At 39.7% G+C, this 18,151-nt stretch overlaps 1 protein-coding gene across 1 annotated transcript in view; it reads left to right on the top strand.

The window, feature by feature from the left end:
- The window catches only part of LOC106567587 (remodeling and spacing factor 1), a 67,343-nt gene that overhangs the window by 31,508 nt on the left and 17,684 nt on the right, over positions 1-18,151 (top strand). Inside the window, exons 2-5 of the mRNA XM_014137088.3 lie at positions 15,693-15,784; positions 16,179-16,271; positions 17,569-17,774; positions 17,983-18,098. Of these exons, the coding sequence (XP_013992563.3) occupies positions 15,693-15,784; positions 16,179-16,271; positions 17,569-17,774; positions 17,983-18,098 (507 nt within the window). The remainder of the gene's footprint in view (positions 1-15,692; positions 15,785-16,178; positions 16,272-17,568; positions 17,775-17,982; positions 18,099-18,151) is intronic.

The following is an 18,151-nucleotide window of genomic DNA, read 5'->3' as shown; positions in this document are numbered from 1 at the left end:
ATTACCCGTATATCTTTTACATGGAAATGCCCTATTCACTTCCATTTTGTTTTTTGTCCGTTATCCTCTTGGGGATCCCTGCCCGGTATTGGGATTCATTGTCAAGAGACCATGGCGGGAAATTCAAAACTGCAAGAATCTAATAATTTCAATTTCTCAAACAATCAACTATTTTTCACCATTTGAAAGATAAACATCTCCTAAATCCAACCACATTGTCCGATTTCAAAGAGGCTTTACGGCGAAAGCATAAAGTTAGGTTATGTTAGGAGAGTACATTGAAAATAGCTGTGTGTAATGTTTTGTCAATTCAAAGACAGGCGTCACCAAAAGCAGATAACCAGCTAAAATTATGCACTAACCTTTGACAATCTTCCTCAGATGACACTCCTAGGACATTGTTATACAATACATGCATTTTTTGTTCCATCAAGTTCATATTTATATACAAAAACAGCATTTTACAGTAGCGGTGAAATTCAGATTTTTTTTCTCCCTCAAATGCTTCCCGGTCAATCAACGTTACAATTTACAAAATTACTATTCGAAAACATTGGTAAATTATAATATTGTCATTCAAATAATTATAGTTTAACATTTCGTAAATGCTACTGCATTGCCAGATTTCAAAATAACTTTACTGGGAAATCACACTTTGCAATAAACCGGGTGCTGTGCTAAGAACAATAGGCTAGGCTATACAGGTTAGCACCATCTTGTAACCATGTAATAATCAATAATACTATTGTCAATAATCCCTTACCTTTGATTATCTTCATCCCTTGGCACTTCCAGGAATCCCAGGTCCACAACAAATGTGGTTTCTTTCGACAAAGTTCATAATTGATGTCCAAATAACTCCAAGTTGTTAGGCTTCGGTGGCTACTAAAAAGTAGGGCGGGGGGGGGGGGGGAGTCACGACGAAAAGTACAAAACATAATCTATTTACGTTCGTTCAAACATGTCAAACGTTGTTTAGCATCAATCTTTATAGCCATTTTTAACGTGAAACATCAGTAATGTTTCAACCCGACCTCTCCTGTGTCTTGAAAAACGTTTTTGAAAAATGTCTCGCATCACATGATTGCGCAGGTGCAGGCAATAATGAAGTGACGACATCCCAGGGAGGTCAACTTCTCTTCCTTGTCATCCGGTCTCTGTTCATCATAGACGCTTCAAACAACTTTATAAAGATCGTTGACATCTAGTGGAAGCCGTAGGAAGTGCGAAATGAATCCTTTCTCACTGTGTGATCTATTAACAATGACTCGAAAAAATAGTACAGCCACAAAATTCTTTTGTTTTTCTCAGATTTTTGCCTGCCATATGAGTTTTGTTATACTTACAGACACCATTCAAACAGTTTTAGAAAATTCTGAGTGTTTTCTATCCAAATCTGGTAATAATATGCATATCCTAGCTTCTGAGTTGGTGTAGGAGGCAGTTAAAAATGGGCACATATTTTTTTCAAAATTCTCAATACTGCCCCCTAGCCCCAACAGGATTTATCAGGTTACCTTCAGATGAGTCCCGTGACTCTTGTGGGGGTAGAGCAAACTGGAGAACATCGTGTTCGTGAGGTTCTCATCTTTCCATAGAGGGGTCATATTAGTGTGCTCGGACGCTACAGACGTTTTCGTGAGAAAACCGATATTCTGGATGTCCCGTGTGGCTCAGTTGGTAGAGCATGGTGTTTGCAACACCAGGGTTGTGGGTTCGATTCCCACGGGGGACCAGTACGGGGGGAAAAATGTATGAAATGTATGCATTCACTACTGTAAGTTGCTCTGGATAAGAGCGTCTGCTAAATTACTAAAATGTAAATGTAAAATGTCTCCTGGTCTGACAAACACTGCTGTAGCTCGGCCGCCTTCCACCGCAGATGTGATGGATTGAGACGGAGCCCATGCAAAAAAAAACATCTCAAGCTTAAACCGATGGATTTTGATGAGTATTTTTTTATGTCTCGAGTGGAGAAACAATAAAAAATGTGTATATATGCTGTATTTACATGTATAGATATACATGTATTCATTAGATTTTTATTTCCAGCTCTTGTGGCGCCTTGATGTGAATCCTGCCAAAGGGTAAGTCCACCAGTGAGCATAGTGGGTCAATCTCTGCTACAACTGAGTGTTGAAGTGTGAGGCTCAACTTCTCTGCTGTTTTGGCCCAGTTGCTACCACGCTGTAAACAGTGTGAAGTGAACCCACACATGAGCAGATACTGTGTGTGACTGTGAGAGCGAAATCTATGATTTCGTGGCTATAGAATCTAGTGACCACCCTGTAATTACACAAAGACATAAGTCTGCCTCATTCAAACTATGCTGAACAAAATATAAATGCAACATGTAAAGTGTTGGTCTCACATTTCATAAGCTGAAATAAAATATCATGTGATATTAAAGTTTTCTGTTGCTTGTGGGCAACGGTCTTAGGCACTGCATCTCAGTGCAAGAGGCGTCACTACAGTCCCTGGTTCGAATCCAGGCTGTATCACATCCGTCTGTGATTGGGAGTCCCATACAGCGGTGAACAATTGGCCCAGTTTTAAAACATTTTTTACAAATAAACTGAAATGCCTTATTTACATAAGTATTCAGAACCTTTGCTTTGAGACTTGGAATTGAGTTCAGGTCCATCTTGTTTCCATTTATCATCGAGCTGTTTCTGCAACTTGATTGGAGTCCACCTGTGGTAAATGCAATTGATTGGACATGATTTGGTAAGGCGCACACCTGTCTATGTAAGGTCCCACAGTTGACCGTGCACGTTAGAGCAAAACCCAAGCCATGAGGTCGAAGGAATTGTCCATAGAGTGCCGAGACAGGACTGTCGAGGCACAGAAGGGTACCAAAAAATGTCTGCAGCATCGAAGGTCCCCAAGAACATACTGGCATGCCTTATTCTCAAATGGAAGAAGTTTGGAACCACCTAGACTCTTCCGAGAGCTGGCTGCCCGGCCAAACTGAGCATTTGGGGAGAAGGGCCTTGGCCAAGGAGGTGATCAAGAACCCAATGGTCACTCTGACAGAGCTCTAGAGATCCTCTGTGGAGATGGATGTCCTTCTGGAACATTTTACCATCTCTGCAGCACTCCACCCGTCAGGCCTTAATGGTAGAGTGGCCAGACGGAAGCCACTCCTCAGTAAAAGGCACATGACATCCCGCTTGCAGTTGCCAAAAGACACCTAAAGACACTGACCATGAGAAACAAGATTCTCTGGTCTGATGAAACCAAGATTGAACTCCATGGCCTGAATGTCAAGCATCACGTCTGGAGGAAACCTGACACCATCCCAATGGTGGTGTCAGCATCATGCTGTGAGGATGTTTTTCAGTGTTGGACTGGGAGACTAGTCAGGATCGATGGAAAGATGAACGGAGCAGGGTGCTCAGGACCTCAGACTGGGGTGACGGTTCACCTTCCAACAGGACAATGACCCTAGGCACGCAGCCAAGACAACGCAGGAGTGGCATCTGGAGACGTCTGAGTGGCCCAGCCAGAGCCCAGATTTGATCCTGATCGTAAGTCTCTGGATAGACCTGAAAATAGCTGTGCCGCAATGCTCCCCATCCAATCTGACAGAGCTTGAGAGGATCTGCAAAGAATGGGAGCCCAAAAAATAAAATGTTTTTGCTTTGTCAATATGGGGTATTGTGTGTAGATTTGATGAAGGTGGGGGGGAAACAATAAACAAAAAAAACAGGCTGTAACGTTACAAAATGTGGAAAGTCAAGGGGTCTGAATACTTTCCTAAGGTACTGTATTTGTCTTAATGGAAAAGGTGTTACAGGCTTTGGTTTTACATTTATATTTAGAGGTTGGATGTTAGCCCGTTGGGCACACTGATTGGTGTCACCTCATTAGTCAGTATGTTACACCCGTGCTGGCTTGTCATCTCGTTAGTCAGGTGTAACACAGGTGACATTTTAAGAGTTGCTGGCCCAGTGCTCCAGTTGGTTTGAGAGATGTGGAGGGTTAACACCTTTTTTTTTTGTTGGGTCTCCCTATTTCATTTATTTAAAAATGTATATATCCTTATCTGATCTTCTTTCCTGTTGTTTGTTTGTTTTGCTCTACTTATTGGTTTGCTTTGTCTTCAAGTTTGGTGTAGGTTTTTAATTTTGTTTGCCTTTTGGGCAATTATAGTGGGTGCTCTTGGTGGGTGTGTCTTAGGTCCCAGTTGTTGTTGCTAGTCAATTCAGTGGACAACCCCATAAGTGTTTTTCAGAACCCCTCTTAGAACCCCACCTGTTTTTTTGTTTTGGCTCATGTTAGTGACTCTTTGTAAGTTCCCCATTCTGTTTGAGCAACACTTTTTGGTTCATTGCTGGGGAACATAACATCTACACACAATACCCCATAATCTCAAAGTGGAATTACGTTTTTGGACATTTTTACAAATTAATAAAAATGAAAAGCAGAAATATCTTGACTCAAATGTTCAACCCGTTTGTTATGGCAAGCCTTAATAACCTGTTGGGGATAGGGGGCAGTATTTGCACGGCCGGATAAAAAATGTACCCGATTTAATCTGGTTACTACTCCTGCCCAGTAACTAGAATATGCATATAATTGTTTGATTTGGATAGAAAACACCCTAAAGTTTCTAAAACTGTTTGAATGGTGTCTGTGAGTATAACAGAACTCATATGGCAGTCAAAACCCTGAGACAAATCCTGACAGGAAACTGAAATCTGATGTGTGGATATCACTTCAAACATTTGCCATTGAAACACACAGGGGCTTATGAATCATTTAGCACTTCCTAAGGCTTCCACTAGATGTCCCCAGTCTTTACAAAGTGGTTTGAGTCTCCTACTATCAAAACTGACTGAAAGAGAGGCTGTGGAAAGTGGTCACAGGTGGAGGGCCATTTACCATTATGACGCCGCCGCCCATGGCTACCCTCCCCTTTCGAAACATTTTGAAAGACAATGCAAACGTCCCTATGGAATATTACTGAAGCTCTGGTTGAAAAAGGCCCGAAAGATTTATGTTATACAATGTTTGACATGTTTGAACGAACTTAAATATTTTTTTTTTGTTGTAATATTCGTGACGACAAGTCCTACTCAGCACGGTACATTTTCAGTAGCCTTCGGAGCGCGCTAACAATTGGGACATAAATGATTCACTTTTTCAAACAAAACTACATTTGTTATGGACCTGGGATTCCTGGAAGTGCTTTCTGATAAAGATAATCAAAGGTAAGGTTTTATTTACAATAGTATTTTTGATGGTTGATCATTCCAAGATGGCACCAATATGTATAGCCTAGCCTATTTTGCTGGGTATACCACGTCGTTTATTGCAAAGTGTGATTTCCCAGTAAAGTTATTTTTAAATCTGGCAAAGCAGTGGCATTCAAGACATGTTAATCTATAAGTCTTTGAATGACAATATTAAATTTTAACAATGTTTTCAAATAGTAATTTTGTAAATTGTAGTGCTGATTCATCGGAAGCATATAAACATGCAACAATTTTAAAGAAGCGATAATATTCCGACCGGGAATCTGCGTTAAGGTAAATAGAGGGAAAAAACAGAAAGATGGGGGCGGCCAGTTCACGCGCCTAAGTCCACTGTCCCCTGATCGGCCACTTGACAAACGCGATAATGTGTTAAAGCCAGGGCTTTGAATTACGTCATTCAGCTTTTTCCCGGGCTCTGAGAGCCCATTGGAGCCGTAGGAAGTGTCACGTAACAGCAGAGATCCTTTGTAATGGATAGAGATGGCAAAGAAGGCCAATAAATGGTCAGACAGGGTACTTCCTGTACAGAATCTTCTCAGGTTTTGGCCTGCCAAATGAGTTCTGTTATACTCACAGACACCATTCAAACAGTTTTAGAAACTTTGGAGTGTTTTCTATCCAAAGCTAGTAATTATATGCATATTCTAGTTTCTGGGCAGGAGTAATAATCAGATTAAATCGGGTACGTTTTTTTATCCAGCCGTGAAAATACTGCCCCCTAGCCATAACAGGTTATAATGAGTTAGTTGCTTTCTGGACCCTGGCAATCTGTGTGAAATGTTAACTAGCTAACAAACTAACTACTATCAGTGAACTTATGTTTTCCCTCAAAAGTATGTGGTTCATTTTCAGAATGAGAGAATTAGGTGAAAATGAGGCGTTGCTTGTTAAACAAGTGGATTCAGGGATAAAGTGGAGCTGGAGCTGGGCCTGGCTTAAACTCGATGCTACTAGAGAGTTGAAAGGAACGCCACAAACTTTCCCTCTTTTTCTCACTTTTTCAATACAGTGGATAAAAACGTGTGCCCTCTGCCTGAAATAGATCAATTATGCCAACAAAGGGTATCCTGCTCTGCTGGCACGTTGTAGAACAGATGTCCACAGGCAGAAAGTGTATAATGTGTAGCCCAAAGATATTGCTTTTGTTGTGTTGAACTTGACAGTAACACTTTTGTGTGAGTGAGGGGGGGGATAATCTATTTTTTATTTTAATTTTTTTTACTCAACGTTATTTCTGCACACATGTAGCCTTGTGCACTTGATCGACATTTACTGTAGTGGCCACTATAATAGAGCAAAAATAGAATGCCTGTTTGTTTCATTCTATTTCTACTTTTAAAGTTGTTTTTTTCCCAAGTGCAATATTTCTATAATTAAGGCTGTCATGGTAACTGCATTATTAGTGTATTGTTTTTTTTCTCAAGACTGGAGTGTCATTTGCAGTAAAGTCTAGGCAACAAATAACATTGGATTGCTTTTTGAACATTTTTTAGCTGCTATTTAGGTTCACTTTAACCTTTTTTATTTTTTGTATTTTTTTTTTACAGACTGATCATGTAGATCATAATATTTTGTTTAATTAGTTAACCCGCATTTCTTCCTAGCAGGGATTTTTTGCATGTTTCAGTGTTAAAAAAAAAAAAAAGTGTCACCAGTTTGCATCCCTGACATGAATCTTAAGTCTGTAGGGTAGCATCATGGTGTAGCTGGAGGACAGCTAGTTTCCATCTGTCCTCTGGGTACATTCATTTTAATCCAAAATCGAGTAGGCTCATGGTTCCTACCCCCTTCAATAGACTTACACAGTAATTATGACAACTTACAGAGGACGTCCTCCAACCGATCAGAGCTCTTGCAGCATGAACTGTTGTCCACCCCATCAAAGGATCAGAGAATGAGCATAAGCTACAGCTAGCAAGCACTGCAGTTCTTCAAAAGGGGTGAGTAGTTGACTCCGAGCGAGACAATGGTTGAACAGTTTTGAACAAATGTATTTATTGAAAAATGAAGTAGAAGCGAGAGAGGGCTAGATAAATGCATCTTATTTTGCTAGTGAATGCAGCTAGCTAGTTTAGCCAACTCAAACACCCGGCTCAGAGAGGGGTTCCATGTTAGCTAGCTGTCTATAGATGTTTAACACTGGAACTCTTTCAACTTAAGGTAACCTTTTGGTTTTATTAATTTATTGCCACCGGGCCTGCCGGTGTAACTGCTAAATGGTTTGCTGACTGTACACTGTACTGCTTGATTGTGGAGGGTTTACTAACATGTCAGTTCTAGTAGCTATGTTGACGATAATGTTCACTAATATGGTGACAACAATGTAGGCTGTGTGCACGATTATGATATGAAGGTTTGGCTTGGAAAGTTCTATTTTTATTTTGCATGGTCACAGACAACTGATGTGTTGTGCACTGAATTCCCCAAGCATAGGGAAAAGGTGAGAGAGCATAGATGCGAGAAGGAATACAACGAGCATAGTGATCATGCTGTTTGTATGTGGCTGCTATGTAAGTAAACAGTGTTTGCATGTGATCAGGGGTGTATTAATTCGTCCAATTCTTCTGTTGAAATTTTTTTCTGAAACGGGTATAAACATACCTGAATTTGTCCAATAGAAACTCTTGGACTAATCAGCTAGATGTAGGCAAGAGTATGCAAGGCAATATTAAATGGGTCACAGTCTGTCACCTTGATTACTCAAATGTTTCTCTCAACCTGTGCACCTTCGTTGTAAACTTTAATTCATAGGCTAGGTTGTAGTAACCTGATGATTGTTATAAAGAAAATTTGAGTAAGGTGTAGTAGCCTAAATATATTGTTGTTATATTGAGCTGGGTGAATGGAATAAGAATGACAGTCATCCAATATGCTGTAATAGAAATAAGGCCTTGCTCATAAAACAAAATTGTCCTCCCTAATCTTAAACAGCACCAACTGCTACTGATTCCAAAACCTGCATTTTGTTTGCAATAAGACACGAAAGTTAAATTGCAAAAAATGTGGCAAAGAAGTGAACTTCATGTCCTGAATAGAACGTGTTATGTTTGGGGCAAACACATCACTGGTACCACTGTAAATATTTTAATGTATGGTGGTTGCTGCATCATGTTATGAGTATTCTTGTCATCGGCAAGGACTACAGGTTTTTTGTTTTTTTGGGAATAAAAAGAAAATGAATAGAGCTAAGAATAGGCAAAATCCTTGATGGGAAAACCTGTTTGTCTGCTTTCCAACTGACACTGGGGGACCTTTCACCTTTCAGCAGGACAATAACCTTAAACACAAGGCCAAATCTGCACTGGAGTTGTTTACCAAGAAGACAGTGAATGTTCCTGAGTGGCCTAGTTACAGTTTTGTAATATACTGCTCTGGAAAAAAATTAAGAGATCACTGCAAAAATGATCAGTTTCTCTGGTTTTACCATTTATAGGTATGTGTTTGGGGAAAATGAACAAAAACAAATTATTCTATAAACTACTGAAAACATTTCTCCCAAATTCGAAATAAAAGTAATTTAGAGCATTTATTTGCAGAAAATGACAACAGGTCAAAATGACAATGTGCAGTATTGTCAGACCTCGAATAATGCGAAGAAAATAAGTACATATTCATTTTTTAAACAACACAATACTAATGATTTAACGTAAGAAGAGTTCAGAAATCAATATTTGGTAGAATAACCCTGATTTTCAATGACAGCTTTCATTGGGAGAAATGTTTTTAGTAGTTTATAGAATAAAACAAATGTTCATTTTACCCAAACACATACCTATAAATAGTAAAACCAGAGAAACTGGTAATTTTGCAGTGGTCTCTTTACATTTTTTCCAGAGCTGTATATAATCCTTAATGAATTCAGGCTGTAACACAATGTGGAATAAGTCAAGGGCTATGAATTCAGGCTGTAACACAAAATGTGGAATAAGTCAAGGGCTATGAATACTTTCTGAAGGCACCGTATATTTGTGCATAAAGGCGTTTCCACCACCATTTCTCACATAATTAATTTGACTGATCTCACCCTGTCTAGTGTATTTTCTTTTATCGACGTTTGGAAAGTTTTTACTGACAAATTAGCTGTTTCCATCAGGCCTGTCGTGACTGTTTTTTATCCGACATGTACTTTACTCGCATAAGGTTGGATGGAAACCTGGTTAGAATGTAAGTGGGATTCATATTCAACATACACATGCTATAGCTCCAGGTAATGACCAAAATAATGGAAACACGAGTAAATGAGGGATACAAAGTATATTGAAAGCACGTGCTTCCACACAGATGTGGTTCCTGTTTAAGTAAGAGGGGCCCGAGACAGCTTTTTCCACCACCATCAACAAAACACCATTGGCTCATACATCGGGCCAGTTGACTTTTTTTATTTTTTTATTATAATTTTTTTATTGGTATTTTCGGCATTATCCACTAGGTTTGCTGCAGGTAGAAAATCCTAGGAAATGTTCTTTAATTGACACAAGCTGTCTCCAATCAATGTCTGGTTGTATGTGTGTTTGGTGTGGGTATCGCCTAAGCCAGGGGGAGGCGTAGCGCTATCAGTCTTCATTGCACAAAGCCTATTATTTGGCAGGGAATACTATATGTAGATTCTACACCTCACTTTGCTCAAGCTGATCTTCTCCAACGGACTCAGAAGTTGTAGCTAAAAATGGGTAAATTAAGGGGAGTGTCTAACCATGGAATTATGTTGTAGCGAACTCTGGGTAGCCCCGACCAGGTCTCACTATGTGTTGGCTTAAGATCGCTTCTTCACGTTTCTCTATATCAAGTCCCTTGTGTGTACATGCCTCTTCATTGGACTTACGGGCGGTATCCCACTTCTGACGCAACTGTCAAGCCAACACCTTAACCACTATGCCTAGCAATCCAAACCTCTTGGCTTAACGGTCAGTGTCTTGGCGTAACAATTGTGTCAGATCCCATTTGCCCCAGAAGACTAAGGTAGTGCTCACCAGAATAATGTCAAACATCGATAGAATGAATGCAAGTAAGCTAGTTAACATCGGTAAAGTTGTCTGTTCCGTTTAGGGACCGGGGAGAGAACCCAATAACTCCCAACAGTGGAAAGATTGGTCCTGTGCAAAATGTCCAAATGTCATCAGTTTGACCGGTTTTAAGAAATGAAAATCTGAGAAAAAGAGTGAACACGTTACTGGTAAATGAACATGTTCGTCTTGGGGGCATATTCTATGTGGTTGAAATACTGTCTGCTTGCATACAGTGCATTTGGAAAGTATTCAGCCCCCTTCACTTTTTCCACATTGTTACGTTTTATTCTAAAATTGTTAAAATCGTCCCCCCCCCCCCCCCCCTCCCAATCTACACACACTATCTCATAATGACAAAGCAAAAAAACTGTTTTTAGACATTTTTGCAAATGTATTAACCACTCAAGGGGGTGTGGGACGCTACCGTCCCACGTAAAGTATTTTTCAAATCTGACACCGCGGTTGGATTAACAAGAAGTTAATCTTTAAACCGATGTATAACACTTGTATGTTTCATGAATTTTTATAATGAGTATTTCTGTTTTTGAATTTGGCTCTCTGCAATTGTTACCGTCCCACCTGGCCAACATCCAGTGAAATTCAACAACAGAAATACATGAAACATACAAGTGTTATACATCGGTTTAAAGATAAACTTCTTGTTAATCCAACCATGGTTTCAGATTTCAAAAAGACTTTACGGCGAAAGCAAACCATGAGATTATCTGAGAACAGCGTCCAGCAGACAAATCATTACAAACCGTTAGCAGCCAAGAAGAGTAACATAAGTCAGAAATAGTGATAAAATGTATCACTTACCTTTGATCTTCATATGTTTGCACTCCCAAGACTCCATGTTAAACAATAAATGTTTGTTTTGTTTGATAATGTCCCTCTTTATATTCAAAAACCTCTGTTTTGTTGGTGCGTTTTTTTTCAGTAATCCATTGGAACAAAGCTCGGTCACTACAGACAGACGAGAAATCTAAAAAGTACCATAAAAGTTCGTAGAAACATGTCAAACGATGTTTATAATCAGTCCTCAGGTTGTTTTTGTCATAAATAATCAATCATATTTCAACCGGACAATTGTTTCGTCAATAGAAAAGGAAAAACAAGAAAGGCATGGTCCCGTTCACTCATGTCTGGCGTCCCACATGTCCCAAAGAGGTTAACCTGTTGGGGATAGGGGACAGTATTTGCATGGCCGGATAAAAAACGTACCCGATTTACTCTGGTTACTACTCCTGCCCAGTAACTAGAATATGCATATAATTAGTAGATTTGGATAGAAAACACCCTAAAGTTTCTAAAACTGTTTGAATGGTGTCTGTGAGTATAACAGAACTCATATGGCAGTCAAAACCCTGAGACAAATCCTAACAGGAAATGGAAATCTGATGTGTGGAATCACTTCAAACCTTTGCCATTGAAACACACAGGGACTTATTAATCATTTAGCACTTCCTAAGGCTTCCACTAGATGTCGACAGTCTTTACAAAGTGGTTTGAGTCTTCTATGGTAGAAACTGACCCAAAGAGAGGCTTGGGAAGTTGGTCACAGGGGGAGGGCCATTTACTACTATGACGCGGGCGCCCATGGCTACCCTCCCCTTTCGAAACGTTCAGTAAGACAATGCAATCGTCCGCCTTGAATATTATTGAAGCTCTGGTTGAAAACGGCCCTAAAGATTTCTGTTATACAACGTTTGACATGTTTGAAGAAACGTAAATATATATTTTTTGCACATTCGTGACGACAAGTCCCGCGCGCTTCAGTACATTATGAGTAGCCTTCGGAACGCGCTAACAAGAAGGAACTATTGGGACATAAATTAACTTTTTCGAACAAAACTACATTTGTTGTGGACCTGGGATTCCTGGAAGTGCCTTCTGATGAAGATAATCAAAGGTAAGGGAATATTTACGATAGTATTTTAGATGGTTCCAAGATGGCGCTAACATGTATCGCCTAGCCTATTTTTCTGAGCATACCACGTCGTTTATTGCAAAGTGTGATTTCCCAGTAAAGTTCTTTTTAAATCTGGCAATGCGGTTGCATTCACGAGATGTTAATCTATAATTCTTTGAATGACAATATTAAATTTTAACGTTTTCAAATAGTAATTTTGTAAATTGTAGCGCTGATTCACCGGAAGCATTTGAGGGAAAATATTTTCTGAACGTCACGCGCCGATGTAAAATGCTGTTTTTATATATAAATAGGAACTTTATCGAACAAAAAAATGCATGTATTGTGTAACATGATGTCCTAGGAGTGTCATCTGATGAAGATTGTCAAAGGTTAGTGCTGCATTTAGCTGTGTTTTGTATATTTGTGATGCATCTAGTTGCTTTGAAAATGGCAGTGTGATTTTTATTTTTTTTGGCAGGGTACTCTCCTGACATAATCTAATGTTTTGCTTTTGCTGTGTAGCCTTTTTGAAATCGGACAACATGGTTCGATTCAGGAGAGGTGTATCTATAAAATGGTGTAAAATAGTCATATGTTTGAGAAATTTAAGTTATAGCATTTGAGGTTTTGTATTTCGCGCGACGCAATTCCACTGGCTGTTGACTTTCCCAGACAGGTTAATGCAACCGCGGTGTCAGATTTCAAAATAGCTTTATGGCGAAAGCACATTGTTCAATATTCTGAGTACAGAGCTCAGCCATCAAAGCAAGCTATACAGTTACCCGCCAAGTTCTGGAGTCAACTAAACTCAGAAATAGTATTATAAATCTAAACTTACCTTTGCTGATCTTCGTCGGAATGCACTCCCAGGACTCCCACTTCCACAATAAATGTTTGTTTTGTTCGATAAACTCCATATTTATGTCCAAATACCTCCGTTTTGTTAGCGCGTTCAGATCACTAATCCAAAGGCATAATGCGTGAGCGCAAAACCCGAGACGAAAAGTCAAATAGTTCCATTACCGTTCGTAGAAACATGTCAAACGATGTTTACAATCAATCCTTAGGGTCTTTTTAACATAAATCTTCGATAACATTCCAACCGGACAATAGCGTATTCATTACAGAGGAAAAAGAAGGAACGGAGCGACTGTGTGCCTGCGCAGTAAACAACTCGTTGGTCTCAGGCTTGAGTCAGCTCTTATTCTCTTCCCAGTAACAGTAGAAGCATGAAACAAGGTTCTAAACACTGTTGACATCTAGTGGAAGCCTTAGGAAGTGCAAAATGACCCCACAGACACTGTAGTTTCGAAAGGCAGTCAGCTGAAAAACTACAAACCACTTCCTGGTTGGATTTTGTCTCAGGTTTTTGCCTGCCATATGAGTTCTGTTATATTCACAGTCATCATTCAAACAGTTTTAGAAACTTCAGTGTTTTCTATCCAGATCTACTAATAATATGCATATCCTACCTTCTGGGCCCGAGTAGCAGGCAGTTTAATTTGGGCACGTTATTCATCTGAATTTCCGAGTACTGCCCCCTGTCACCAAGAAGTTTAAGTAAAAATAGCCTTTGAATGATCAAAACATCATCCATAGTATTTTGACATTATTAAAATGCTCAGAATTTTTATTGTACCTTTTCTGTCTTACTATCAGAAAGCCTGAAAGAACAGGTTGAGTGGGCGGGAGCTTACGTTCATGAGCTCGCCTTGATTGAAAGCTCTTTGAAATGCCCTTGTGGTCGTTGCCAGGTAACAATGTAAACAAAGGGCCACATGTCATTGATGACAAGGTATACAATGGACCACATGTCATCTTACCCTAAATAGTATGCCTCAACCCATTTTTTTTCTGCAAAATGCTCTAATGTTCAACAGAGCGGATCATAGACTGTTGGATATCAGACAAACCGCAGCAATACACAATTGCATTTATATTGTTTTGTAACTAATTACAGAATACAGTTCACTGATACACATCACAATAATTAGTAAAGCCTCAGTCACCTTTTGCCACCATTTTACTTTTTTTTTATTACAGCCATAAGCCTAATATAGGCACCTGGCTGCCATGCAGTGTGCAGGACCTGTTGATTCTTACAATTTTTAACACTCATCTCCCATCTGAATGCGTGAAGAAGAAGAAAAAAATGGCAAAGTAACAATGTGATTATCATATTACGTAAAAGTGAATTACTTAGGCTTTAGGAAATGCAACCAATTACAGAGATTGATCAAGCGAGGAAGGGGAACCATGTACCTTGCTTCAATCAAGCAGACTTCAGTCACCCACTTGGCTTCAGTCATCCCCAAGGTTGAAGCGGGATACAAATCCAGCTATGGCCTCCTTGTCAGGCCTCTCACACTGGGCAGACGGGTCCTGGGATGGACAGCTCGCACAGCTTCCCCACATACGATGATGGATCAAGGGTGACCTCATTGAAGAGGAGATCCAGGAGCCTGTCTACGTAGCCTGTAATGTTTTTGACAAGGGAAATGTTTGTTAAATGGGTAGTGTATTTAATTTCCTTTTTATTTAATGTTCTGAGTTACTGTTGATGTAGTGGTCTACTCATTTGATAATGTGTTTTTGAAGTACTCAATTTGAAATATGCAATATTTGGCTGCACTTTTTTTTGTCAAACTTCTCAATGTTTGTATTTGGAAATGGTGTGCTCAATTTATGCAGATTTGAAATGAGTAACTATGTTGGGTCTGGTTGCACAGGCTTCACAGCATATCCCCCTTTGCCTTTGGGAAAGCTGATTTTCTATCACAGCATTCCTGTTGCGGTGGTTGCCTGAGAAGCTGTGCAGACAGATGTTGAATTCTCTAAAATGCCTATCATTACAGCTTGATGATAGTGGAAAGACAAAAGGTGATGGAAAGTGAAATGACTGTTGGCTTGCTAGCTAAGTCACACCACTGATGAAAGGTTACCAGTATCTTTGGTTGTACATTCTGCCTGAGCTAGCTACTAGTAGCTATCTTACGGTCTGTAAACAAAACCAAAGCAAGGTATATATGTGATGACGGTTTTTAGGCGGTACATATTTAAATTAGTAAAGATAAGACGTTACCAAAGCCGGAAGTAAATCCTTGATAATGCCTGCCTCCTACATCTACGTTTTTGACACTGGGGAGGGGACCGGTAACTTTATGATCAAACTTTATCTATGTACCAGCTACAGTCATTTTTCATACTTGGGCACCTTACTTTGAACTGGATTCATCCAAATATTGTCAAATTTGAAGAAAACATGATTTTGATTGTTCGGGACCAAAACACTCATACGCAACCAGACGATTGATTGATTGATTGGAGACTGCTTTTGTCAATTAAATAACATTTCCTAGCATTTTCTACCTGCAGCAAACCTAGTGGATAATGCTGGATATACCGGTCAACAAAAAAAAAACACTGGCCTTACTTATACAATATGTGATGTGTGGTTGAGATGCATTGATGTTTAGCAAATTGTGCCATTTATCCCACCTCTCCCCTTAGTTCCAAAGCTCTTGGTGGACCTTCATGTGAAGTTGCTGAGGAAGATTGGCAAGTCAGTGTCGGCAGACAGATGGGAGAAGTACATTGTGAAGGTAAATAGAGCTCAGAACAAGGCTGGTCATTTTTTTGCACACTCCGATACAGTTAGGCTTAGCTTTATAGATGATTAACCTGTACCCCTGCACACTGACTCGGTACCCCCTGTATGTAGCCTCGTATTATTTTATTGTTACTTTTTATAATTTTTTTACTTTACTTTAGTTTATTTGGTAAATATTTTCTTAACTCTTCTTGAACTGCACTGTTGGTTAAGGGCTTGTAAGGTCTGCACTTGTTGTATTCGGTGCATGCGACAAAGTTTCATTTGATTCAACTATCAATATATTTCATTTGAATAAAAATACCGGCAGCAGCATGACTCTGGGCATTCTGAAAGATGATAATGTATATTTTAGAGGTTGGCTGATGGAATGTGTTTCCTTACAGGTGTGCCATGAGTTCAACAGTACCTGGGCATGGGAACTTGAAAATAAAGGATACAAGGACATGTCTGTGGAGTGCAAGACTGGAATACTCAAAGTAAGTGGCCAGTCTTTGTAATTAGTAGCCCTAACATCTAGGGATGCACTGTTTATTTTCAATCAAAATCTCAATATTGACATGTCCATTATATTGCATGAGTTTGCCATATACAGTGCATTTGGAAAGTATTCAGACCCCTTGACCTGTTCCACATTTTGTTCAGTTACAGCCTTATTCTAAAATTGTTTGAATTAATTTTTATCTACACAAAATACCCCATAATGACAAAGCGAAAACAGGTTTATAGAATGTTTTTTCAAATCTATTAAAAATAAAAAACATAACTTATTTACATAATTATTCAGACCCTTTTCTACAAGACTTGAAATTGAGCTCAGGTGCATCCTTTTTACATTGATCATCCTTGACATGTTTCTACAACTTGATTGGAGTCCACCTGAGGAAACCTGGCACCATCCCTATGGTGAAGCGTGGTGGCAGCATCATGCTGTGGAGATGTTTTTCAGCGGCAGGGACTGGGAGACTAGTCAGGATTGTGGAAAGATGAACGGAGCAAAGTACAGAGATCCTTGATGCAAACCTGCTCTGCTCAGGACCTCAGACTGGGGTGAAGGTTCACCTTCCAACAGGACAACGACCCTAAGCACACAGCCAAGACATCGCAGAAGTGGCTTCTTGACAAGTCTGAATGTCTTTGAGTGACCCAGCCAGAGGCCAGACTTCAACCCGATGAAACATCTCTGGAGAGACCTGAAAATAGCTGTGCCGCAACAGACTCAAGGCTGTAATCGCTGCCAAATGTTATTCAACAAAGTACAGAGTAAATGGTCTGTATACTTATGTAAATGTGATATTTCTGTTTTTGTATTTATGTTGGCAAAATAAAAAATACAAAACTGTTTTTGCTTTGTCATTGTGGGGTATTGTGTGTAGATTGTTTTTCTCAATTTAATCCATTTTAGAATAAGGCTGTAACGTAACAAAAGGTCAAAGGCTTGAATACTTTCCGAATGCACTGTAGCTATAATTAGGCTAGTTCAGCATGCAAACATTTCAACATATATTTCCAAACAAGATGCAGGTGGTAAAAATGACCCCGCTTTTCACCTAAATAAATCTACATATTTTCTGTATGATACAAAAGTTAATTCTCTGAAAAGTGGTTGCCAGTGTTGGTGGCACAGATCTTGTTCAGTTCACTCAAGTGTGTTGTGTTGCTAGTCATATCGCAATATTCCCCCCCCAAAAAATGTCCATATCTTGCAGCCCTACTATCATCTGATTTTAGTTTTTGCCAAAGGAAACATTTCTCATACTTTTTATTTCTGTCCAGCACTTATGTGAGTGCCAGTTTGATGACAATGTCAAGTTCAAGACTGCAATTAATGAGGAGGATCCCGATAAGATGCGGCTCCATCCTATTGGCAAGGACAAGGATGGCCTAATGTACTGGTTCCAACTTGACCAGGATAACAATGTGAGGGTCTATGTGGAGGAGCAGGATGACCTGGACGGGTCCTCCTGGAAGTGCATTGTCAGGTACTATGGATCTGTTGGCCTGGGGGGGCCCAGTGGGCTTTAGGGGATGAAAGAGGCATACTATGGTACTGCAGAGCTTAATTGTCAAGTCTTGTATTCCATGTGGATTATAGGTTACTTGGTTCATATGTAATTTTACCACAAGACTACTGAGAATGTCTGTCTGCTAAACTGGAAAGACTGATTTGAATTATCCATCTCTATGTAGAGACAGAAACAGCTTGGCTGAGATCCTGGCACAGCTGAAGACTCAAATCGACCCAGCACTGTTGACAAAGAAAGAAGGAGAGGAGGAAGATGAGAACAAGAAGACTGGGGGAGAAGGTAAAGTTATATGGACAAGGCTTGTTACATCAATAATGTCATATGCCATCTGT

Source organism: Salmo salar, chromosome 13 (assembly GCF_965601325.2).
Source record: "Salmo salar chromosome 13, fSalSal1, whole genome shotgun sequence".
NCBI classification, from domain to species: Eukaryota; Metazoa; Chordata; class Actinopteri; order Salmoniformes; family Salmonidae; genus Salmo; species Salmo salar.
The sequence above is the reverse complement of the archived record's forward strand: the minus strand, read 5'-3'. Positions and strand labels throughout refer to the sequence as shown.